The 24,308-nt window shown below is 46.4% G+C and overlaps 4 protein-coding genes across 4 annotated transcripts; 1 reads left to right on the top strand and 3 right to left on the bottom strand.

Moving 5' to 3' along the window:
- Nucleotides 1–489: 489 nt before the first annotated feature.
- mcm10 (minichromosome maintenance 10 replication initiation factor) lies at nt 490–13,809 on the bottom strand. Its single transcript, XM_068755028.1, has 18 exons — nt 13,795–13,809; nt 5,568–5,826; nt 5,406–5,494; nt 5,250–5,310; nt 4,912–5,049; nt 4,644–4,830; nt 4,386–4,551; nt 3,821–3,988; nt 3,585–3,701; nt 3,022–3,224; nt 2,854–2,948; nt 2,568–2,681; nt 1,691–2,170; nt 1,442–1,572; nt 1,101–1,214; nt 778–923; nt 663–705; nt 490–573 (listed from the first exon to the last, which is right to left on the bottom strand). Exons 1-18 carry the CDS (start codon nt 13,807–13,809, stop codon nt 490–492), a joined length of 2,610 nt encoding a protein of 869 aa, XP_068611129.1.
- LOC137911035 (2-oxo-4-hydroxy-4-carboxy-5-ureidoimidazoline decarboxylase-like) lies at nt 7,881–8,485 on the bottom strand. The gene is made up of 2 exons (XM_068755458.1): nt 8,311–8,485; nt 7,881–8,215 (listed from the first exon to the last, which is right to left on the bottom strand). The coding sequence occupies exons 1-2, from the start codon at nt 8,483–8,485 to the stop codon at nt 7,881–7,883; spliced, it is 510 nt and encodes a 169-aa protein (XP_068611559.1).
- optn (optineurin) lies at nt 9,880–16,337 on the bottom strand. Its single transcript, XM_068755029.1, has 13 exons — nt 16,207–16,337; nt 15,415–15,539; nt 15,120–15,328; nt 14,002–14,163; nt 13,706–13,890; nt 13,480–13,567; nt 13,250–13,365; nt 12,708–12,857; nt 12,496–12,580; nt 12,221–12,379; nt 11,955–12,097; nt 11,612–11,694; nt 9,880–10,685 (listed from the first exon to the last, which is right to left on the bottom strand). Exons 2-13 carry the CDS (start codon nt 15,533–15,535, stop codon nt 10,573–10,575), a joined length of 1,614 nt encoding a protein of 537 aa, XP_068611130.1. The 5' UTR covers nt 15,536–15,539; nt 16,207–16,337; the 3' UTR covers nt 9,880–10,572.
- Nucleotides 16,338–18,673: 2,336 nt separating this feature from the next.
- On the top strand, nt 18,674–23,753 carry ccdc3a (coiled-coil domain containing 3a). The gene is made up of 3 exons (XM_068755397.1): nt 18,674–19,080; nt 19,272–19,449; nt 23,445–23,753. Exons 1-3 carry the CDS (start codon nt 18,674–18,676, stop codon nt 23,751–23,753), a joined length of 894 nt encoding a protein of 297 aa, XP_068611498.1.
- Nucleotides 23,754–24,308: the final 555 nt, after the last annotated feature.

The raw sequence follows: 24,308 nt of genomic DNA on the forward strand, positions 1-24,308 counted from the left end.
AAAATGAAAACCCACAGGACAAGTAACATGAGACAGTGATCAGGGACCGCAAACATTCCAGTCACGAGCCCATCAAAAAACATCTCTGGTTATAACAGTCTGTGGCAGTAACCTTTGACCCTGTTATAACACTTAAACATTGGCAGAGAAGGAGAGTGACGTGGCTGAGGAGCCCACGTGGGTCTAATGCCATTGGCCAAACTGGGTTTAGCGTTTTTAACGCAGAAGCCAATTATTACCATATATGGGATGTGTGACCTACGACCTTTCTGCGATCGGAAATCTAAATTCATACTTCAAGACAAAGGTTAGGTGGAGAAGATGGACTTTTACTGCTGTTTGTAAGTAATAACAAACGTTTTCACGAGATGCTGCAAACCGATTCCTTTAATCAGATTATTTACAGCAGAACTGACATCCAGTAAGAAAACAAGCGTTAAAAGATATTTAGTTAAAAACCACGTCTCCATGAAAAGCAGCCCGGCGGCGTCACTGCACGCTGTTGAGGAACTTGCCGTGTTCGTCTCCTCGGGGGAGCAGAAGTTCCCCCCCAATCTTTGGTCCCGCTTTCTCCTAAAAAAAAGAAAAAGTAAAAAAAAAAACACACGATCAGGTCAGTTTTCTTAAACAGGAAATGTTCTTTTTGAATGAAACATTTTTACCTTCAGCATTCCATCCCGCTCCCATTTGAACAGGCCGCAGTGACTGGAACGATCAGACAGGATGTTACTTCCATGACTGAGGGGACGGGACGGGACGGGACGGGACGCGTCTCACCTGCAGTGTCTGTGGGGCAGTCTGTCCAGAGCGATGGCTCTCTGTCCACAGGGACATCTGAAGAAACGTTTGACAGCCTCGTGCCGCCGCAGATCATGATTCTGCTCCACGCAACGGTCTGCCGGCTTGAAGTAGGTGTACTTACACTGGAAGCAAAGGATCATGGGAAAAAAAGAATATCACTGGTCCTGCTGCTAACAGAGACGGGGCAGGGGGACACAAAACAGGATTACTTTCAATCAATCAAAAAAAAAAACTGACTTCACTTTGGGGGCCGACCCCCCCCCCCCACCGGGGAACACCGTATAGACTTTAACCGTTACCTTTTTGCAGGTTACAGCGCGACATTTCATCTCTCTGACGCCCCTCATCTTCTCCTCCAGCTGCTCCTTCTTCACCAGAGCGTTGAAGTAGCTCTCCTGGACTTGGTACTCGGCCTGGGAGAAGACGTTTAGACAGACGCAGGATTAGATCGGCAGCAGGCGCCCTCCTCCCCCCCCCCCCCGGACCGGGACCCGGAACCCGAGGGTTCGGGTTGTTTTTTCTTTACACTTTTTTTTTTTGTCCGTATCGATTATTTGAGCAGCGTGTAAATAAATAAATAAAAATTAATTGTGTTTCTGCGGAAGACGCATGCAGTGCGGTGCGGTGCAGCTTGGCCTACCGCCTGGAGCACGGCCCCGTGGCGAGATTTGGCACCGAGAATCTTTTGAAACTCCTCCGACTCGATGAAGAGGAGCTCTTCTCGCCTCTTCTTCTCGGCCGGTTCCTCTTCTTCATTAGTGGACGATTCGCCTTCAATGTAATTCAAGTACAAACTCGTAAATATTTACCGGTACATCGTGTTGTGACGAAGTAAAACAAATTTAAATACAAATCCAGCCATTTATTCCCATAACGTGTGCGTTTGTACCGTTAGGCAAGGTGAGACTCTTCTCCACCCGCGCCTTGATCTCGGTCATGTTACTCCTCTTCCTCTTCACAGTGTTGGGGTCTTCCTTTTCAAGCCCCGCCCCTTTGGCCCTCAGCTTCTTCAGAGCAGCCCGCTTAGCGGCTGATAAACCGAGAGCACCGGGGGTCGGTGCCGTCGGCGGGCTGTCCTCAAAGAAGACAATGTCCTCTCCTTCGGAGAAGCCTCGGCCCAGGGCGGGAGCACGGAGCTCCTCTGGGCTTTGGGTCGCCATGGCGACCACCGATGCTGTTTTTGGGAACTGGTTCGGCGGAGATGACAACCCAGCTCTCGCAACTGCTGGGCTCTGCTGCGCCCTCTTTTGGATCTCCTCCGCCCTCCGTCTGCGGTTCTGCAGGAACTCCTTCTGCTTCTGCTTCTGCTGCTTCAGGAGGTCCGAAGCTGAGATCGACTGGATCGGAGCGCCAGCTGCGTCCACCAAGGCTGAGGACAACCAACGAGAGAACCGCAATGAGTTCTGCAAATAAATGCGCATTCTGCTGACCTGCGCCATATGAACGTAACGCTTCCTCCTCGCGAACTTCAAAGTCCTCCAGTACTTCAGAGGACAACAAAAACAAGGCCTTTATTGTGAAAGGACTGAATGGACACACCCCGATATGCAAGGTTGAGATTCGGCATTAATTTATTCATCATCGTGATGTCAGCTTCAGAAGAACGCTGATTGTGGTTTCCTCTCTGCGGAGCCAAGCGCCCCCCCCTGGTGGCGACATTCAGTATGAACCTCTCTTCTGCCGCTGAGTTCACATCAGACGTTTGAAAATCTTTGACACTGACTTGGATAGAATCTGAATTCACAGCACTCTCATGAACATTGCACCTGATCGGCTGTCCTGCTTTAGGTGCTTCTTCAGCTGCAGCGCTCCGGGCGTCGGCATCGACATCAGGCTCTTGAATTCACTCGAACAACCAGAAACCTCGTTGGACCGCATGGCTAGAAAAAAAAACACACAAAGAAAACCGACTAAAACAATTTGATTGTCCTGCTTTGTCTTTACAGTCCGTCGTTATCAACCGGTCTGTATTTGGGATATATTCCGTATATTTATAGACTAAAACAAACCAGTTTATGAGGTTTGTGTTCATGTCAGCGTATCGGTCCTCACCCAGCCTCTTGGCCTGGATGATGTGCTTCGCTGAGCCTTTCACAAACAGCTTGTCCAGAGTCTTCTGGGTGGGTCGGCTTGGGTCGGACGTCGTTCTGCAACACACAAATAATTGTTTGTTAACACGACGGTTTGTACGACAATGACACGACAACAGCGAACGCTCACAGCGAGGCGGCGCAGGCGGGAGAAGACACGCCGCCGTAGTAGAAGCCGTCCTGGCACAGACGCTGCCTCAGGCTGCCGCCCTTCCCCTTCCCCTTCATCTTGTTGGGCGCTTTGCCCGAGAACGACGACTGCAGCTCAGCCCTCTTCGAGCTCATCTTCTGATACTGGGCCTTGACGTGATACTGACAGTACTGACACTCGTACTGCGGGAAAACACAGAGAGGAAACCGCTGCTTCCATGTCAGGTGAACAGACTGCAAGGGAAACAGAAGGCCTTTGACGCAGAAAGAAAGGGCGGCTGGGGGAGGGGGAGGGGGAGGGGGGGGGGGGCATCAAGGACACCTCTCACCCCGGATCTGTTATGGTAACGGACCTATCGGAACACGGACAAACAGATTCAGGAACAGTTTATACCCTACAGTGATAACACGTCTCAATAAATGGTGAACGCAATCGACCTCGATATTATACTGCACATTTGTGTTTATATCCTCGCAGCTGATTGGAGGGCTTTGCAACGCCAGTAAAGGTCTATCCTATTGCAGCGACGCCCCCCCCCCCACCATGTTGACGATCTGAGAGCAGGGATCCCCGTTCTTCTTCATGGCCTTGCAGGTGCTGTAGTCCTGAGCTTCCCCCATCAGCAGCACCTTCTGTGGGTGGTCCACCGTCAGGCTCACCTGCACACGGTCAACACGGGCTTTTATTATGCTGGGATACACTGGAATCAATGAAAACCACACATAACGTCTCAATATTACGTTTTAACGAAGAAAAGCAACTCGTGGCATCTACTCACGCCCTCATATCCATCTCTCTGCTTCATGGGGTTTGGGTTGAGGAGGCCGATGACGGCGCCCGGCTCCGTCTTCCAGTGCTCCTTGTGGACTTCGCCAAACAGCAGCAGAGACACAAACACCTCCAGGTTATGGAGGTCATTCAGTTTCCAGACGCTGAAGGTTTTACCCTGCGGAGAAGAAGCGCTCGGTCAAAGACGGCTTGAAACGCAGCTCGATTACGCTTCGATTTATGAAGAACTATCAGCAGGTCACAACAAAGGAAATGATGAAAGACATTTAGCTGCTGCTTTCGTTCTTTTTGCTAGAAACACTCGAGGCGGGACTAAAGTCTTCCAAACAGAATGGGCATTTGAGTATTTTATTTGGAGGTCGTACATTCAATCAGTCTGTGTGAGAACTTGAAGTAATCAGGAAGTGAGCAAGGAAAGGAGGTGTGCGTGAATTTATCTGAATGAGCTGCTGCGAAATATAACAAAATCAAAATCAGAGAATGAGAAAATGTTCCTGGAGAAAACAAAAACAGGAACAGGCGAGCACGGGAGGGCCGTTTGAACACGGACTCACACTACTCTTGCTTTGTTGTGTGGCTTTGTTGACCAAGACGCCGAAGGTCACCCAGTCGCTCTCCTCCAGCTTCTCCCGCGCCAGACGCTCTGGCACCGCGGAGAGGCGGATCAGGCGGCGGTCGGCCATCTTGCGGCCCATTTCGCTGGAAGAAACGCGCGGTTTCCTGAGAAGAAAGAGATTTACCGTCGTGTGAAACGCCGTGCAGGAAAACCCGGGTCTAGAGGAGAACAGGCTCGATCACGTCAACGTCCTCACCTGAGCCGCAGACCAGAATACTTCTCAATGGCAGCATCTGCGGGGAGCACGGGAAGAGGGGAGGGCTTCACCTCCCTTGGGCTCTGGGAGGTCGGCGGTGAAGCCAGCGGACCGGTTCCGGTGCTGGTGCTCGCCACCGGCTGGAAGGAGCTGCCGACCTTCACCTCCATCAGCGGCTGTCTGTCTTCTGAGGGGGGGGGGGGGGGAACGAGAAACTACAAGTCAAGCCCCGACTTCCAAAGGTGCCTGCGCGACGACGAGCCTCTACCCGATGTGCTGGCTCTGGGGTGGTGCGCTACCCTGGGTTTGCGCTTGAAGGAGTCAGCGGCGTTGAGCTGATCAAAGAAGTCAGAAGACTCCCGGAGTGTCGCCGGTCCTCCTCTGACCGGAGACGACGGGGACGTGGCTGATAAAAACAAAAGCAGGATCACACAGAATCCACGTTTGTCGCACGCCAGCGCGGCTTTAACGTCCTTATCAGGCAAGTCGTGGGCAAACGTCTCGAACTTTTCAACCACCCTCGAAGTGAGAGACAAAACGCTCACCCGTCTGTGTCCTGGTGTTCTGTGTGGGCGTGGTCGGCTTGACCTGGGTCTGTTTGGTGGCTGCTGCTCTGGGGCTCCTGCAGCTCTCTGCTGTTCTGACTGCTGCTCTGGGGCTCCTGCAGCTCTCCGCTGTTCTGACTGCTGCTCTGGGGCTCCTGCAGCTCTCCGCTGTTCTGACTGCTGCTCTGGGGCTCCTGCAGCTCTCCGCTGTTCCGACTGGAGTTGGAGGCGAGACGGAAACCTTCCGGCTCCTCGCTAGTTGCTCCTGCAACTGCTTCATCTGCTCCTGCGTGCGTCTCAGCTCCTCTAAGGGAGGAAGACATTAAGATCTACTGGCGATCCAAACGAGCGTCATCTGGACGGCGGTTAGAGGACAAACCTTGTAAATCCTCCCTGGACATGTCCAGGTTATTGGACCCTTCCCCTCCATCTTGATTTCCTTTGGAGTCTCTCTGTTCATTTTCAATATCATCCACATCTCCGAAGAGACCCGGGACAGTGTCCTCTTCATCATTGTCATCATCATCATCATCATCATCAAAGAGGCGATCTAAGTCATCTTCCTGCTGCTGACCGCTCGGTCCTGCTTCAACACCCTCGCTCTCTAACAGCAGCGCCGTCAAAACGTCCAGATCGTCCTCACCTGGAAAAAGGAGTAAATATTTAAACTAGCAAACGTCTCGATAGATCATAAAGCTGCGCTTTCACACCAAAAGTCACTGACCTTCCATTTTAGAAATGTCGATTCCAGATGACCTACAACAACATAGATGCATAAATTAATGCGGAACGAAGGAAACACTGATTTGGAAGCACAAACATGGATAAAACAATGCAAAACAGTTTGTTTGTTTATTTATTTAGACAGTACTGCATTAAATAGGTAGCATCACAACAATATATTGAATCATCCTGTGTCTGTTAGTTAAATTATCAGTCACTATTAAAAGGTAACTCTGCAAAACACATTAGTTACATTTGAGACTAAACATAGTGTCAAGGATGCTATGTCCGTACAATACATTATAAATAAAGCTACAATAGATTTCATAGGCTTTGGGTTCACGGCTAGCTCAGGTGCTAGCTCTAAGGGTAGCTTCCACGGAGCTACGTGGACTTCGTGATTTCTAATCGATTCGAAATCACGAATCGCGTGAATATAACACTCACAGATCAGTGTTCGGAGCCTCCACTGCGGACATGAAGAAATCGGAACTGGCGCTCAACGAAGGACCCTGCGTTGTTGTCAATCTTGTATTAGGTGTCCAAGAACTTGCCTGTTTAAAAGAAGAAGAAAAAAAAAAGACTTCTCAATGTATTTACCGTCAACAATTTATTTTTATTTTCTCCGAGGTACGTATTTCCATGAGGTCATATGGTATGCTACTGAACATATATTTCTTGTAATAATGATTTTGTTTGTGGAAACATTTGTTCACGGGAGGTTCAGGAGCATGACTCTACTATGGCGACGCCATAACAACCCACCTCCTGTCTCTGATTGGTTGAAACTTATTGCGACCCGAACAGAAACAAGTTCGTTGTTTAGATAATTCTTGATTACCCTCACCGAAGGGGAGGCGAGGGTTCTGTCCGTGGCTCGGTCCTCCCCGAGAATGGCGTTGATCCGGATCTGGATCCAGATTCTAGAATTTTTTAAAGGATTCTTTAACATTGCGAGATAGGGCACTTTTTGACATTTTTCTTAATTTCTTCAAAACGCATGGCGGTATGGATCTGAAAACAATCACACATAAGCACTCCTTAAAGGTCTATGACCGTGACTAATTTCGGCCGGATCTGGATCACGATCCGGATCTGAGAGCTAATTTTCCTTCTAAAATCAGCATTTTTCAGGAGTCCATCCTGACCTCAATTTTGGAGCTAGAGACTTCACATTTGATGTGCACACTCATAGTTCATTCTAGTTTCATATATGTTACAGTTGTAGTTGTATCTTTTCCCGTTCCGGAGCAGCAAGCTAGCGCAGGTTTGGCCCCTCTGATCCGGAAGCCCTGTTTACTGTCTCACAAGATCGAATAGTCTATTGGAGGCGAGGGTCTGCAATCTCTGATTGTCTCTTGTTTTTAATGTGATAATAATTAATAACAAGCGGAGTTCAGAACATCTCTCCCAGCTACCTCCTGCTCCTCGTGAGACTCCCGGGACAAGGTGCCGTTTGACCGGGTGACATCTGAATACACTAATCCTCCTTTGCCTGGTCAATGGCTCAGCTTAGTTAATATAATGTCACATATTGGTGTCAATGCAAGAAGAGTCAATCTTGAAATCTACATCTACGACAGAGGCAGTTAGTGTTGAATATCCCAAGATCCTTAGCTTACAAAATATAACATTCCAAAATAATCTTTGATATTTATCTTCACAGAATCACAAAATGGAATCAGAAAGCAATTTTCAAATTTGACAAACAAGAGAGGACTTAACTGTTTCCAGATTTGAAAGCTTGTACCAAAATCTTACTACAAGGAAACTGTTTTCATTCTGAAATTACATTTTCACAGAGGAGTCACCTTGGGAGCAGAGGTACAGACAAAAGCAGAGGAAGACTCAGATTAAGGTGCTGAAGGAGCAGCTGTTGATTTGGATGTTAATGATGGCCGGCTAAAAGACGCCGTGGACCTGCAGGGAGTCCACGTCTGGAAGGATCTCATTCCGTCCTAAGAAAAATTCACTTTGTGTGCATGAGATGTTGGATACGCAGGTGACATATCTTCTTGACCTCGTTGATGGCCCGCGCCCTTTCCGCCGCACGCTCATTCCGGCAGCGCTCAGACAGCCGGTTGAATATGCTGGCCTTGTCGTTCATTCGGGCACAAATGACAAACGGAAACTCAAAGCGCTGCTTGTACTCCTCGTTGAGCCGTGCCATCCGCGCTGCGTCAGCAGAGTTCAGGGCATCGATCCCAGCTGCGCTCTGCTCCTCGTGAGACTCCCGGGACAAGGTGCCGTTTTGGAGTTCCCTCCCTGCGAGGTCTGGGAGACACCTGAGTAGTCCTTCTTGCCCTGGGAACAGAGGTGGCTCGGCTTAGTTCGTTCAATGCCACTGCCATTTTAGGGGAAAACATAAAAAGTGAACTAAATACTGGTTTGTGTCTTACCTGCGTCTGGAAGGGAATCAATGAAGTCACCGATAGCCTCTTCAAGAACGATGAAGTCCTGGAAGGGACGCCTCGGCCACACAGCAGCTGCTATAAGAGGACATCTTTCAACCACATTGCCAAAAGTATCGACAAATTCCTCATAAGGAAGAGTGTTCACTGTAGCGATGTCCATGTTCACCTTGGAGACTCCAACGCAAATACACTTTTGCACTCGCAGCTCTTCCTTTTACCTTTGCCGGGTGGGACCTTCCATTACACTCATGATGAGATGTCGGCCAATCATACGACACCACATTCCTGCGCTGTACAACCTTGCATGCACAATCTGTGAGTACGTCATGCTGAGTAAAATGCAGGATCACCTCCAGGGACTGTCAAGGACAAAGGAGAATGAATTATGGTCATGACAGGACTGTCTCACCTTTCACCTCAAGCGTGGAAACAAATACTGACCCATGTCTCACCTGATTCTGGAATAAGTGGCTATGTCTTATAGGAAGGCCCTCCACATGGCGAGAGCACGTATTCTTATTCTTCTTCCTCTTTCGGCTTGTCCCGTCAGGCGGCGCCACAACAAATCAACCTTAATGTCGATTGCATACCTTAATTCTGCCAAAGTTTTAAACCGGATGCCATTCCTGCCAGAACCCTCTGGCAGGAAGCGTCAACTGGACTTGTTCAAGTTTGAGATGACAGAAAAGCAGCCAGACTGGCTGAACTGAAATCCTCAGTGTTCTCTCTGTTTGTTTCAAACGGCCCTGAGGCCTATGTGAGGTTAAACCACGCCTGATCTGCTAGAAAAAATAAAGATTAGCTCCACAACCGTGAGGCGTACAAGAAAGATATTGATATCTATTGATAGACAATACATAAAACAATTTAATAAACTAAGTAAAGAATACATTCCCTCCATATTTATATCACCAATAAAATTCTAACAATAATCTCAAGGACTGAATTGATTTAGCAACTCCTCAACAACTGTAATAGATTTGGCAGAAATACCACAAAGTACAGATATTACAAAGGTTTTAGTGAGACAGAACGCCTTTTTCAGACTTCAACAGCAAAATAATTCATCATGCCCATCATGATGGGTTGAGTCAGTGGAAGGAGGAATACTTCAAGTGTGAATTGATACCATATTTGTACATTGTACACATTTGTTTTGGAAAAAAACCAAAAAAAAAACCTGTACTAACATTTAATTAGCGATCGTTAATTGTGTTTAACTAAAGATTATAATGTTGTATAACCTACCAACCAGACCCTCAGAAGATGAAGGCAGAACACAAGTAGTGTTACACTATTGTGAATATTCAAACTTTTTCAGATAAAAGTATTATCGAAAACCTTGGCAAGAAAACAAATCTCGTTTTAAGCTCTGACTGAAGTTAACACAATGCAATTATTAAAAAACACCAAATGTTTATTTGATTATAGTAATTATTCATGTTATAGTTTTGTATCTTCTGTACAGCACCACTATGTTCTTCATTTTACCAAGAAAGGAAGACGTTTGAAATCGACTCGTCTTTTTAATGACACAATAGGACCAAAAGCAGATAGAAGTTATCATTTTGATTTATTTTCATTCACATAATTACAACACTGAATCAAAAGGCCTTTATAAACTAAAGAATACAGAATCAGCACAAGTACTTAAAGTTATACATGATTAATAAGAACCTTCAAATAACCAGGTATCATCTGCAAAGTCAAAATACATATTCTAATTTTAAAGTGTCAATAAATGCATTTTTTTTTCCACCAACGGCAACTGACGAGTGAAATTATTCTTTCTGAGCAAAAAATATAAAAATAATCAAATATTAAAATCCATCAGTGGCCAAATACTTGGTAAAGAAATGCAACTTGCATCCATTCATTTTCTTGTTGAGTCGCTTATTCACCTTGCGGGTCACCTGGGCTGCTGGAGCCTATCCCAGCTGACTATGGGCGGGAGTCGGGATACACCTGACCTGGGTGTACTGCCAGCAGGGCAGAAATGCAACTTCTAAAACGCTAAAATTACACATTGATGAACTAAAAGAAGACTTAACTGGATTAAAATCTGATATCATTGCACTTAAATTTTCCCCAAAAGAAAAATGTTTCCATTCTACCATGAACGTGTCACAGGGCTACACATCACCCGGGGGATCTGAGCAGAGGTACCGACAGACAAAATGACAGGAAGACTCAGATTAAGGTGCCGAAGGATCCACTGCTGCAGCTGTGGAGGTTAAGGACGGAGGTCTAGTTGATGCAGTCCATGATGTGGATCTGGAGGGAGTCCAGATCTGGAAGGATCTCGTTGCACTTAGGACAGGCATGTTCGGGAATATTCCCCTGATGCTGCCAGTCGACACCTGAGTGAGGAGACGCTGATCACAAGCTGAACAGACTTTCCTTGTTACAACGAACGGGTGAGCCGCCATGATTTACATTAAACTGTCAAGACTGTTAATAGTTTGCTAACGGTCTCCTAGCATCAGAAAGCCAGTACAGCAGTCCCTCGATATAATGCGGTTCATCTTCCGCGACTTCGCGGAGTTTTAATGCAATTTTTCAGATTTTATTTTTTGCACCTGAACGCGCCTTAAAACAGCGCAAGGACGAAGGCGCGGTCGGAGGAACTGTGAAATACGCGCGAGTCGCTATTAATAACTTCTTATGTGTTCAACCTCGTAGGTTGATCATTAAAATTGAATTTGTTATTTCTAGAAGCTATCATGTTTATTTGTTAAGCGTTTGTTTAATAGCACTCTTATTCTCTGTGTAAAAAGAGGCTTTTATTTTGTAGGAGCATAAACGTCACGTCCCTTTTGGGCTTCGTTTCTTCCTGTTGATACATGTAGCCGCTGCCGTTCCGCTGTGCTAAGCTATCCAATAAAGCAGCATGAGAGGCTAAAGACAGCACGAGTAGAACATTTGTTCTTCTGCACTCCAAGCGGCTCTTTCCTCGACCTGCACGCCTTAACATTATTAACAGGAAAACGTTCACTGTACGTACTATATATTTTTATTTCTCCAACAAATGTTTAGTTCTGAAAACAGGTTCTGATCTTTGGTTTCATTCTATAATACTGAAACAATCTATTTAGATTAATGCCTGACTGTTAAACGTGTATAAAGTGTGTGGTGAGGGGTTTTACAGCCTTAAAGCATTTATGTACATGTATAATAAATTACTACATTGCGGATTTCAATTATTGCGGGTTCTTTTTGGAGCGTAACCCCCGCGGAAAATGAGGGACTACTGTATCCCCAAAACAACAAAGAACTCGAGATTCACCTCTTCCAACAAGACTAGTACCGGGCCCAGATGGATTTCCTCCCAGTGACACGTGTCTCTTCTGCATTTCATTCAGCGAACGCCTGTAACACAATTACAATTCTGAAAAGTGAACGTCGACAATGAAAACGCCGACACGCCGAGGGAGATGTGAAATGTTCTTTCTGGATTGGAAGATCTGAATTACAGATATCCTGCGTATATATTGAATGTTAAAATGCATAACTAATTAATCGTGCATAATAAATGAGTGGCCATCCAGGCCTGGGGGCAAAGAAGGTGTTGCTTTCTCTCCTGAATCCACACACAGAGCGACTCCCAGGACCTTCGCCTGACCACGTACCGGCCCAGCGACTCCATCTCCTCCTGCAGCTGGCCGTTTTGCTTCTTCACGTACTCCAGCTGAGCAGCCAGACGCTCCCGCTCTTCATGGAGTTTCTCCCTTGCCGCTCGCTCTGCGTAGAAGTCGGATGAGTAGACCTCTGCCTGTGCGAAGGGACGAAGCAAAAAGCGCGACGGCTGCTATGGCGCTGAAGGGAGCCATGATGTCAGGCGAACTTCTAACACATCACTTGATGTAGATGAAAAGACATTTTTACGCTCGCCAACCTGAGCCTGGAACACAGATATGGTCTCCAGCTCCTCCTCCTTGTGGAAGATATCCTGTTTCATTTGATCAATCGTCTTCTGCTTCGAAGCGAGGGCCTCTTCGGCTGCCGCCAGACGCCGTTGAAAGTCTTCAACCACCTCCTTCTGCACCGTCTGAGACTGGAGGAGCAGAGGAGGGCTTTGATTTCTCAGCAGTTAGAACTGAATTCGGTTTGGGAAACAATCAGGATTCTTTTAGACCGTTTGCTGGTAAAATAAGCGCAATAAATTCCAACCTCTCTCTTCTGCCTCTCCGCTTTGAGCTCTCTGTAGTCTTCAAACAGCTTGGTGTAGGCATCTTTCAGTTGGGCCAGGGTGTTCCTGGGAGGGGGGGAGGGGTGTGTCTGATGAGTCGGCATGTAAACATAAGCTAATCACAACTGGGACCGGGTCAGCCAGTGTCTCGGTGTGTGTGTGTGTGTGTGTGTGTGTGTGTGCGCGGTCTCGCCTCTCCTCCCCGGTCCTCCTCTGCTCCACCTGGTTCTGGGCGTGCACGCTTTCCAGCTGCAGCTTCAGTCGGTCATTCTCTGACTGAACGGCCTGCTTCTCCACCAGCTGGGCCTTCAGCGTGACGACGTCCTGCTCCACCTCCCTGCATCTGGACACGAGAGGGGAACATCAGCGCACTCTGCCGTTTGTGTTGTTGTTGTTGTTGTTGTCGTTTACCCGTCGTCACCTGCTGCTGTTTGGCTGCTCGCTGTTTTAATCGTGTGATTTACTTATTATGAATTGTTTTAGTCGGAGTTGAAAATGTTAGATTGCTTTAAATTGTGTGTTTTTTTTATATTTAGCGTGACTTAGAACATCTACTGTGGGACAGCGGATTTCATTTAAATGAAATCAAATGAAAATGAATATTTGGTTAGATGAGGGAAACTCTAAATGCTTTTCTTTTAAGATATACTCTTCTTTGAAGTCCTGACCTGTAATCGTCCACAGGGAAGAGCGTTTAGTGGTTCTCGCTTTGACAGCTCATTATTCGGACCTTACCTGTCCTGCAGGTTCTTCTTCATGCCTTCAGCTTCATCCACCTTACTCTGGGCCTGCTGCAGTTCTTTGAACAACGTCTTCATTTGAAGCTTCATATTTTCCACCTCAGACGTAACCTGCATGTAGAAACGTTACGAGGAATCACAGACCTCGGTCTGATGATAAATGCTAACGGCTCGCATTGCATGCTCGTATAACGACTTCGCTAAGTACCGGTACCGAGCAAACACCTTTTCCTCTTTGCTTTCTGTTATCTCTGACGGAGCGGTCTGTGTTGATTTCCCAACTCGACTCTTCCTCTCCTCCAGCTCCTTAATTCTGTCGGGGACGCATTTGAAGAAGGGAGACGAGATGAACCAAACCACAAGAAGCGACTGATGCTACGAGCGTGGAAGGATCTCCGTTCACGCGGGGGGGATCATTTACGGACGCTCCCTTGGAGTCGCTTTCCTCTACCTGGCAGCAGATGCCTGCAGCTCCGCCTGCAGCCGCTCTCCTTGCTGGCTCTCGTTCCGAAGCGACTGGAGAAGGTGGCTGACGGTCACCTCTTCGCTGTCCATTCGAGACGCCGTCATGGCGACGTCGAGACGGCTGCTGCGCTCTGAACCACACCCCTCGCCGACGCCGTCAAAGCCTCCATCCTAAGAAGAAAAACACAGAGTGACTTAAAAAACTGCACGTAAATCCGAGTGATTTATTTTCACATTTCCAGGTTTGCGTTGAGACTTTGTGTTTGCGAGTGCTCTCTTCACCGTGACCTTGATGACCTCAATGAAGGAGTCACCGTGCGAGTCCTGCTCGGCCTTCAGCTGCAGTTCGGAGTTCATGGCCACCAGGTCGTTCTTCTCCGCCTGCAGACGAGCAACCAGGGCCTGCAGGGCAACCAGCTCTGCACTCCGATTGGACGACGGGGCCTGGAGGAGGTCGTTTAGTCACGGTTTATGCCTCGAGTAAATTAGTGTACAGTAGCCCCTCGATATAATGCGGTTCATTTTCCGCGACTTCGCAGAGTTTTAATGCAATTTTTCAGATTTTATTTTTGCACTTGAACGCGCCTTGAAACGGCGCAAGGATGAAGGCGCGGTCGGAGGAACTGTGAAATACGCGCGAGTTGCTATTAATAACTTCTCATGTGTTCAACCTCGTAGGTTGATCATTAAAATTAAATTTGTTATTTCTAGAAGCTATCATGTTTATTTGTTAAGCGTTTGTCTTATAGCGCTCTTATTCTCTGTGTAAAAAGAGGCTTTTATTTTGTAGGAGCATAAACGTCACGTCCCTTTTAGGTTTTGTTTCTTCCTGTTTATACATGTAGCCGCTGCCGTTCCGCTGTGCTAAGCTATCCAATAAAGCAGCATGAGAGGCTAAAGACAGCACGAGTAGAATATTTGTTCTTCTGCACTCCAAGCGGCTCTTTCCTCGACCTGCACGCCTTAACATTATTAACAGGAAAACGTTTACTGTACGTACTGTATATTTTTATTTCTCCAACAAATGTTTAGTTCTGAAAACAGGTTCTGATCTTTGGTTTCATTCTATAATACTGAAACAATCTATTTAGATTAATGCCTGACTGTTAAATGTGTATAAAGTGTGTGGTGAGGGGTTTTACAGCCTTAAAACATTTATGTACACGTATAATAATTGGAAAAAAATAAAAGTTACTACATTGCGGATTTCACTTATTGCAGGTTGTTTTTGGAACGTAACCCCCGCGGAAAATGAGGGACTACTGTACAGTGAGTAAGATAAAGCCTCACGAGGATAACTAAAACAAGGTGAAAGCAAAATGGTAAACGATTGTCGTATGAAAGCAACACCGGCTCTCAAATGCTTTGAACTTTAACAGAATATATCGGAACGCCCTCACCGGAGAGCCTCCCAGGGGTCCTTCCGTCGTCGCCTCCTCTTTGACGTTCCGGTTCAACTCCTGGTTTTGGAGGGTCAGCGCCTCGATGCGGAGCCGAGCCTCCTCCAGCCTGCTCTCGAGGAAGTCCCGCTCCGCCCGCTGTTTCTCTCGCCACGCGGTCAGACCCTCGAAACGCTCCTTCATCGTCAGATTGGTCTGACGCAGCGCCTCTGATCGAACACACACGGGATGCGAATAAACTCACATTGCGTAGCTGGAATGGAAGCTGTTTTCCACATCGCTGACGTACCCTTACCCTTCAGGTCTCGGTTCTCCTGGATGAGGATGTTCATCTGCTGCAGCGTTTCCTCCAGGGTGCTGGACTGACTGGGAGAGCAGCAGACGCCGCCGTTCATCATGGGGCCTCCAGACGCCATGAGGCTGCGAGGAAGCCAAAGAAAGACTGAATACGGAGATGAGGAACATCTGGGGGGGGGGGGGGGGGGGGTACGACCTCCACTCGGATCCATTCCAGAGCCCCAAGAAATTAAAGAAATGTCAGAAAATTCCCATTTAAAAAAAATCTGTAGGAATTCCCTGCTGACAATCCAACTAATCCACTTTTTAGAAACTCAACTTATTAAATCATAAACAAAAAGGCGATATTGATTAGTTTAATCGCTGTTAAAATATTGTAGCGATCGCGCGAGATCACGTGAGGCGCAATGCATCATGGGAGTGACTGAGTTGTGCTTTTGGCACCATGAGTGAGAGGGGTGTTGCGTTGAATGTCCCCAGCGCGGCATCCGCGTGCAGTCAAGTCAGAATGCGACACCAAGGTGGAACTTTAGAGATCGATTATTCAGACTTATTATTCAAAATTACAACAAATAAGCAAAATTAAGTTTTGTCACATTTTCCTTTTTGGTGTCAATGAAGCGCATAGAAGTTCAAAGAAATGATCCGCGGTGACGTCACCGCGTGACTCAGTTAATCACACACTAATCAGCTGATCAATGACGCTGTGTTTTGATGCTACCTCAACGCGACCATCGAATGCTACCCTCACGCTATTTGCATAGAGGCTGCTGAATGTATTTAGCTTTACTTTCGGTCTCTTCAGGCGGGCCGGTCCCGAGCGCGACTCCGGTAAACGATGAAACGGAACAACGCCGTCAACAAGGTCTCTGAAAAGAGTCCGGAGAATCACTCCGAAAAATAAAACACGGGGAAAAACAAGGAAATGCGTCGGTGCCGTCGCTGCTTCCGGTTCGCAGCAACGTCAAGACGAGCCGAGGAAGAGAGTGTTTCCGTTAATACTTTCAAAATAAAATCAAACTTCTGCGCTCCAGGAAACGAAAAACAAAAATTCAGGTCCGTTTAAATTTTTCATTCCTATTATTTTTTATTTTAATTTAGCTGTGTAAATTGTGCTAAGTATTTGAAAATGTGAAAATGAAATTGAGACGGAAAATACTACTCGGAAACTATTGCAACTGGATTCTGATAGACATTTTGCACTTCTTTAATTCTGTATTTTTACCAGCAGTATAATTTTCATTAAGTGACATATATGATTGTGTTTCTTTGGGTATTATTGTGTATATTTATAAATTTATTTCTATCTAAAATAGATTACACTGTCTTTTATGCTGAAGGTTGATTGCTGAACTTCCTTTATCTTCTTCCACGGCTTGTTTTGACGACTGCGCATTTGGAACGTTTTCGTTTCCTTGAAGTGACGTCACAGATCAAGAAATGGATCCGAATATATATGGTGCATCTGCGTCACTTTCCATATGAGTGAAACCCTGACCGCTGGGGGCGGGGCCAGCCGCCAGTTGAGAGCGGGGAACAATGAAATGATAACCTTATTGATTATAATGTGTGTAATGTAATTATGTATGTATTTGGTTTTATAAATTTACATTAAGTTTACAATATGTTAATGGCATACAATGAGACCGCTAATAAGGGCAACGCATAAGTACACACGTTATGTGAAGTAACACATTAAAGCACAAGAAAAAACATTCCAGCAGTTAATCCATTTATTATGATATATTATCCTGCAATAAAAACTGTTATTAAAAGGATCCACTAGGTGTCAGTGTAATTTCAGAAGAAAGATGTAAAGGCATTTAAAAATACACTATTGAAATTCTGGGATGAGATTGAACACAACTGGGCAGCTATAATGTAATAATAATAATAATAATAATAATAATAATAATAATAATAATAATGTTAGTAGTATTACTAGAAAAAGAAGAAGGAGGAGGAAGAAAGAGAAAGAAAGAAAGATACTTGAAAATGCCTGGACAGGACTGAAAGCCAATCAAAACACTAAACGCACACTATTATCTACAACATACACATTAATTAATTTCAAACATAAGACCATTCTGTGATGCGTCCTCTAACACCCAGCATGCTGGTGGCCCTTATAACGTCATCAAAGCACACACAGCAGCAGCACAAATGGATTGGTTCATTCATGACAATTATTTATAACATAATGATATGAATACAATGTTAATTAATGTTCAAACAGATAAAAATAAAACATAAACATCTTGCCAACAATGCTACCGACTCATAAATAGATGATTGTGTTTGTAACGAGACTCTTTTTTTGTTATCAATTCGTTTTAATCAATAAGATTAATTATATCCTGTGAAAGGGGTAAACGCAATCAGAGAGAGAGAAAGAGAGAGGGAGAGAGAGAGAGAGAGAGAGAGAGAGAAACGGCAACGTCGGACCGTATCATCAGTCCCTGAATGCAACACTAACCCACTTCGCTCCGAGAATGATGACGCCGATGAGACTCACCGAGGACGGGGAGGACGGGGAGGACAGCCACAGGTTGGAGTCGCGGAATTTTCTGTTTTGTTCTTTTTAATAATCTAAAAAGAAAGCGAAAACTTGTGTAAAATCAGTCTTTACATGTTTTTAGAGTTTGTGGTAAATCAGTCTTTACATGTTTTTAGAGTTTGTAGTAAATCAGTCTTTACATGTTTTTAGGGTTTGTGGTAAATCAGTCTTTACATGTTTTTAGGGTTTGTGGTAAATCAGTCTTTACATGTTTTTAGAGTTTGTGGTAAATCAGTCTTTACATGTTTTTAGAGTTTGTGGTAAATCAGTCTTTACATGTTTTTAGGGTTTGTAGTAAATCAGTCTTTACATGTTTTTAGGGTTTGTGGTAAATCAGTCTTTACATGTTTTTAGGGTTTGTAGTAAATCAGTCTTTACATGTTTTTAGAGTTTGTGGTAAATCAGTCTTTACATGTTTTTAGGGTTTGTGGTAAATCAGTTTTTACATGTTTTTAGGGTTTGTATTAAATCAGTCTTTACATGTTTTTAGGGTTTGTATTAAATCAGTCTTTACATGTTTTTAGGGTTTGTGGTAAAGTCGGGCATCCTGAAGGGTCAGGGTCTCATCACACCAGCGCCTCTGTGAAGACGTCTTCCCTCCATTCTCGTTATGAGCCGCTTGAAGTAACATTCAGGATCAAAGCAGTCAGTCGTTACCGAACAGGAAACCGATTTGACTGACCTCCACAGACCGTTCGCGATGGCTTCCTTTGCGTTTTTCGTCGCTGCGCTGAGCGCCGCTGCGCATTTGGACACTTTTACGCACGGCTGCCAGCTCCCTTCTGAGTGGCGGCCACTGAGCGAGGGCTGCCGAGCAGAGCTGGCGGAGGTCATCGTGTACGCCCGGGTCCTGGCCATCCACCGGGAGCTCCTGGGCGGCGGGGCGGGCAGCCTGTACAACTCCCTGCCCTTCGGCTTCGGGCGCGGGTACGAGGGCGCGGAGGAAGGGCTGCTGTACTCCGCGGAGGTGGAGTTGTTGTGCGACCAGGCGTGGGGCAGCATGCTGGAGGTGCCCTCGGGATCCAGACTCAACCTGACCGGGCTCGGGTACCTGTCCTGCCAGTCCCACACCGTGATGGAGAACTACTCCTACTTCTTTTTCCTCAGGTGAGGAGAGCCAGATGGGTCCAACATGTGGAAATCTGCATCTCAAACTTGTCCCGTCCAGAAGAAATATTTATTGATGCCAGCTTTCACGACCCTTTTGGATCGGATCGTTGCGGCTCCGTGACCGCGGCTGCTGCGAGAGCCGGTGATTTCTGCAGCAGCTTCAGATGTCGCCGTTATCTCCCCTGCAGGATGGATGAGAACTACAACATCCTCCCTCACGGTGTCAACTTCCAGGACGCTATCTTCTCCGACACCTCTGAGAACCGGCGCACCTTCTCCAGCCTCTTCCAGTTTTCCAACTGCACCCAAGGGAGCCAGCCCTTCCACACGTTCAGCCCTGAGTGGGACATCCAGGAGGACAGCAGGGTAGACACACACGCGCACACGCACACACACCTTTTTATATTTGCTTTCGTAAAAGCTCTCTGTTTGATGATGGCCGTCGGATTATCGGTCCAGAGGAGTGAATGAACGCACGACAGCAGTGGGAGGTCTTGGTTTGTGTGTCTTCGTCTGTTTGTGTATGTGAACATCTAATCCTGAGCTCAGCTGTGACTCAGCTGCCAGGAATTTGGTGAGGGTCAGTAGAAACAGTTTGTCTACCCTCTGGCACACACACACGCACACACACACACACACACACACACACAAAGGATTAGACGAATGAATACTTGCAAACACTCTTCGAAACATTTATTATGCTCTAAATAAAATCCAAGCATGTGATTGGACGCATGTGAGATGATCAAAGCAATTGAGCCGATTGGTCGAGGTCTGGCTTTTCAGGCTGTCAGGAGGTTAAAGGTCAAACAGCAGAGCTCTAAATCTTTGTCCTCAGCGGTGTGATGCAACACAAATACCGACCTCAGACCAGGGACAAGACAAACCGTTTCACCGCAGAAGACATTTCTGCTGCCGCGGTCCGAGCCTGCAGCCGGACGATTTGAGATTTGAACGCTGCTATTTGAGCTGACAGCTGAAAGCTTAAAGATGCACCCGGTTCTTAGAGGGAACGTACGGTTTTAAAAGCTTGAACTGATAACATCCTGGAACCAGAATGCAGAGGATGTCATCATGATCATTATAGTCATTTGACGCCACGTTTTTGGGTCTATTTGCGTATTCTGTGCCAATAAATATTTGAATTTACGTCTCTTAGAATCAACGCATCCACAGAGAGGCTGTTGCACCTCGTCCTGATGAACCTGACCTCTGGGGTCGAAGGGGCGGGGTCGAGTCTAAACTAAATGGATCTGCTGCGTGTTTTTATGGTCTGCAAGTAGCCTTCAGAGCAAAATCTTTGGGACTGACCTGCAGGGACCTGCAGCCTCTGAATTGTGGTGATTGGGCAGTGTGTGTGTGTGTGGGGGGGGTTTAAAGACACAGCTCACTTACAGGACGAGCACCTGCACGTTGCGGCTTCGACCTCCAGGCGGGGCGCGACAGAGCAGGTGTTTTGCTCCAGGACTTTGGTGAGGCGTTTGATTATTGTCTCTCCTAACTATTCAAATTTTCTCTGTTGTTTAATTGGGATTGTTAGATCTAGATTGAAGACAGGACTCAGACGACCTTCAAGCTCAAATAATCCTAAACTAGGAAGGTGGATTGCTTCCGCTTTCAGCCAAACACCCTATTCAGAAGGTTAGAAGAAGAGAAAGGGAGACTTCCTCCACTGTTATGCCAGAAGCCTTCAATTAGCCGCGGTTTAAAGCCCCCTCTTATCTGCAGCACAGCTCGACCCAGCAGGAGGAGGAAGAGACGAGCCCGAGGCCACAAGTCAGAGGCGGAGCCAATAAAGAGCGTTCTGCCTTCAGTTGAGACAAATCAGCACGTTTCCATGTTTACACTGATAACGAGTCGATTCCGACAACATGAAGGGAACGCTGCAATCCCGTCACGTAAACGCCTGCAAGCAGTTCGCGACTGACATTAACGTTTTATGTGGATGTTCGGCGGGACCGAGGGGAAACAACGCAGTTGTTAAACCTCCGAATGAATAACGTCTCCATCCTGTTCTTAATCTCTTCATCGTTCACTCAGGAGAAGAGAAAGAAACCAGGGCTGGTCTCTGTGACGGCAACAATGCATCTGAAAAAATTATTCTTTTTGTTATTGTGCATGAAAATACACACACACATTTTCAACTGTTTACATTTGAATCTATGAGCAGATGCTTAAAACGGAATTAAGAGACATTTTATCCCTGGTGGTAAAGATCAAGCTGCCGGAGACACAAATAAAAGGTGAACAAAAAACACTTTACTCATATATTAGAAAAAGTAAGAGACACAAACTCACTATTCTAAAAGAACTAAAGCTCGGACTGGCTGAGGTCCCAGAAAAACGAAAACACAAAATAAAGCCAAGACAAAAAACAACAACCTAAATACTACAAAAAAGACAGAACTAAAAAACACTGCCCAAAGTAAACAAAACAAAACATTAATATAAATCTTAGTCACGGAAGAGAACACAACAACACACTGGAGTAACACACTCGGACTATAGAGAAACACGAGTCGGCAGTCATAATCTCTAATGACCAGCAGGCGTGTCTCCAGGTGTTCAGCTCCCGTGGCCACGCCCACACAGATTTTGGCCACAGCTGGAATGATTGATCAACTGACAGTTGAATAATGGTAAAGATTAATTTATAATCTGAATTTATAGAGATGTTGACCTTTAGTTGATAAAAAAAACGAATGAGGACTTAGTCAGGGAGGATTGTGTAATAGATAATAGATAATTACTTACACTGTTGTCCATTTGTGTTAATGCAGCTTTAAATGTCTGGATATTTAAAAGGGGCTCGCGCCTCCCTAACTCTGATGTTGTGCAGCCTCTGGAGAGGAAAGAGAGATTGTCTCCCAGTGTTCGTTTTTGTGTTTGAGGACATGCTGTCTGTGCATGTGTCTTTGCATGTCCTCTAAATGCTGTTTAGACAGATGACGCCGAGCAGCAGGCAGGTGACGCCCGGATGTTTCGACAGGTGGCGTGTGTTATGTGTGTGTTATGTGTGTGTTTGGGGCCTCCCACTGAGAGTCTTCCTATGAGCAGAGAGATCTGGATTTCATTGTTTTTATAAATGTGAAGGCTTTATAACTCTATTTAATATTCCAGATGGATTACTCCATCCCAGCCTCTTAGCTCTTTCCATCCGTCTGACTCCAACTCCGCTCTTTTGATGAAATGAAAGAGAGAATCTTAATATTCTTGCTCATTTAGTTACCTAAACCGAAAGAGATTATGTTTTTACCAATGGGCATTTTTTTAATGTATACACTCGGTATGGATGAGATTACTACTCCTGTTTAAAGATGAATAATCTGCGTGAAGAAAATTGAAAAAGCCTTCATTATTAGTAGATGGGAAAATCCGGATTTTATTTGTATCACGACAGCATCCGCAATCCGGATCCGATCCGGATGAAATTCAGTGGTCAGATAGAGACCCCCACCCTACACGATTGTCTCAAATTCCATAAACATCGGTCAATAATCAACCAAGATATTGAGGAACACATTCTGAAGCTTCATTGGCTGCAATGTAAATTTCAACGTGATCCAGAATCCAGGATCTCTTCTGGATCATCATCATGTAATCATCTGTTCCTGGAATCATTCCCAACATTTCCTGAAAAAGCTGCCGGTAACGGTTTGAGTTATGTCGCTAACAGTCACACAGACAACCCCCCCCCCCCCCCCCCCCCCCCCCGTCGGTGGAGGTCATAGACACATGAATACGGACGCTTTAATAATGGCGATGGGGATTCCTCCATGTCTTACAAAGATCTATTAGAACACAGGGAACAATTCAATTCAATCCAATTCAGTTTTATTTCTGTAGCGCATAACATACACACAACACAACATAAAGTCATCTCAAGGCACTTTACAGGATTAGCATGGAAACACAGAACCCAACTTGACCCACAAGAGCAACGGAGGCAAGGAAAAACTTCCCTTTAACAGGCAGAAACCTTGGACAGAACCTAAGACTCATGGTGGACGGCCATCTGTCTGACTGGCTGGGTTGAGAGAGAGAGAAAGAGAGAGAGAATGGCAGGTCGGAGCCCACATGTTTTTCCTCACTGCCTGGAAATGAACATTTACCACTGGTGGGGGGGGGGGGGGGTCAGCACTGGGCCCCTGAGACATCAGAGTGACCCTCACATCGTCTTTCCATGTCTTTTCCTGTGTGGATAAATGCAACGGACACGGGTCAGGACCTCCATCTTTACCCCCTGTCCTGCCTCCGTCTCAGGGCAGGGAGAAAGAATACCACAGAGGAGATAAAAGGAAAAGAGATCTCTTCATTTTCTAACGACCCCCCCCCCCCCCCCCCCCTCCTCCCGTCTCCAGCTCCTGTGCTCCTCCGTGCAGGCTGCCCTGTTCGACGAGGAGGAGCGAGGTCGCACGCTGCGGGATCGCCTGGCCGTGGCAGAGAGGAGGAACCGGCAGCTGAAGGAGCGCGTCCGCAAGGTGAAGCGCTCCCTGAGGAACGCCCGCAAGGCCACGCGTAAGGCCGAGCAGGAGGTGGAGGAGCTGCAGGTGAGGCTGCAGGGTGCAGAGCGGAGGGAAGGGCATCAGCTCAACACTATCACACAGGAGGAGGAGTCTCCACACAGGCGTGTCGCAAGCACAGCGAAACGCCAGCACATGCAACTTTGAGGAGGGTCACCCGGCCCAAACCTCCACCCAGCCGGGGTGAAACCGGGCCATGGACAGCAAGAGACTGCTGGGCGGTCTCTATGTAAGAGACAAACACAGAACACTCTTTAAAAGCAATAATCTGCACAGTAATCTGTAAATAAACTCTCACGTGTTCTGGAATGATGGAATCATTTCAGGCAAAAAAGAACTCGAAAGGAAATCAAAAGAGCACCCGGATTCAGTTCCTGCTCGGAGCTCTCAGGTGGCGATCGCATGGGGCACACGAGGCGCTTCTTTTTATAAAGCACCGTTCAACAACAAGAGTTCTTTACAGACAATATAGACGAAGCTCGTTAGATCATCACAAGGAAATATAAAAAAGGATTTTTGTAGGATTTAAAAGTTAAATGATGCATTAAAATGAATACTACTGGACTCTCGGCTTGTCCCATGGGGGGGGGGGGGGGGGGGGGGTCTTTACACTAAATCAACCTCCTCCACTTCACCCTGTCCTTTGCATCGTCCTCCCCAACACCAGCCACTCTCATGTCCTCCCTCAGTACGTCCATGTCT

Source organism: Brachionichthys hirsutus, chromosome 22, assembly GCF_040956055.1.
Source record: "Brachionichthys hirsutus isolate HB-005 chromosome 22, CSIRO-AGI_Bhir_v1, whole genome shotgun sequence".
Classification (NCBI taxonomy): domain Eukaryota; kingdom Metazoa; phylum Chordata; class Actinopteri; order Lophiiformes; family Brachionichthyidae; genus Brachionichthys; species Brachionichthys hirsutus.

Bases quoted from the DNA above. Each gene is read 5' to 3' on its own strand.
- LOC137911035 (XM_068755458.1), bottom strand. From the start codon at position 8,485: ATGGACATCGCTACAGTGAACACTCTTCCTTATGAGGAATTTGTCGAT. The intron at 8,216-8,310 runs GTAAGACACAAA...CTCTGTTCCCAG, and splicing joins TGATTCCCTTCCAGACGCAG to GGCAAGAAGGACTACTCAGG.
- mcm10 (XM_068755028.1), bottom strand. The intron at 5,495-5,567 runs GTTTGTCCTCTA...TTCCTCCCTTAG, and splicing joins GTCCAGGGAGGATTTACAAG to AGGAGCTGAGACGCACGCAG. The intron at 4,552-4,643 runs GTGAGGACGTTG...CTTTCTTCTCAG, and splicing joins TATTCTGGTCTGCGGCTCAG to GAAACCGCGCGTTTCTTCCA.
- optn (XM_068755029.1), bottom strand. From the start codon at position 15,535: ATGGCGTCTGGAGGCCCCATGATGAACGGCGGCGTCTGCTGCTCTCCC. The intron at 12,858-13,249 runs GTAAGGTCCGAA...TCTCGTGTCCAG, and splicing joins AAGAAGAACCTGCAGGACAG to ATGCAGGGAGGTGGAGCAGG. The intron at 12,380-12,495 runs GTTGGAATTTAT...CTGCTCCTCCAG, and splicing joins CGGAGAGGCAGAAGAGAGAG to TCTCAGACGGTGCAGAAGGA.
- ccdc3a (XM_068755397.1), top strand. From the start codon at position 18,674: ATGGCTTCCTTTGCGTTTTTCGTCGCTGCGCTGAGCGCCGCTGCGCAT. The intron at 19,081-19,271 runs GTGAGGAGAGCC...TCTCCCCTGCAG, and splicing joins TCCTACTTCTTTTTCCTCAG to GATGGATGAGAACTACAACA. The intron at 19,450-23,444 runs GTAGACACACAC...TCCCGTCTCCAG, and splicing joins ACATCCAGGAGGACAGCAGG to CTCCTGTGCTCCTCCGTGCA.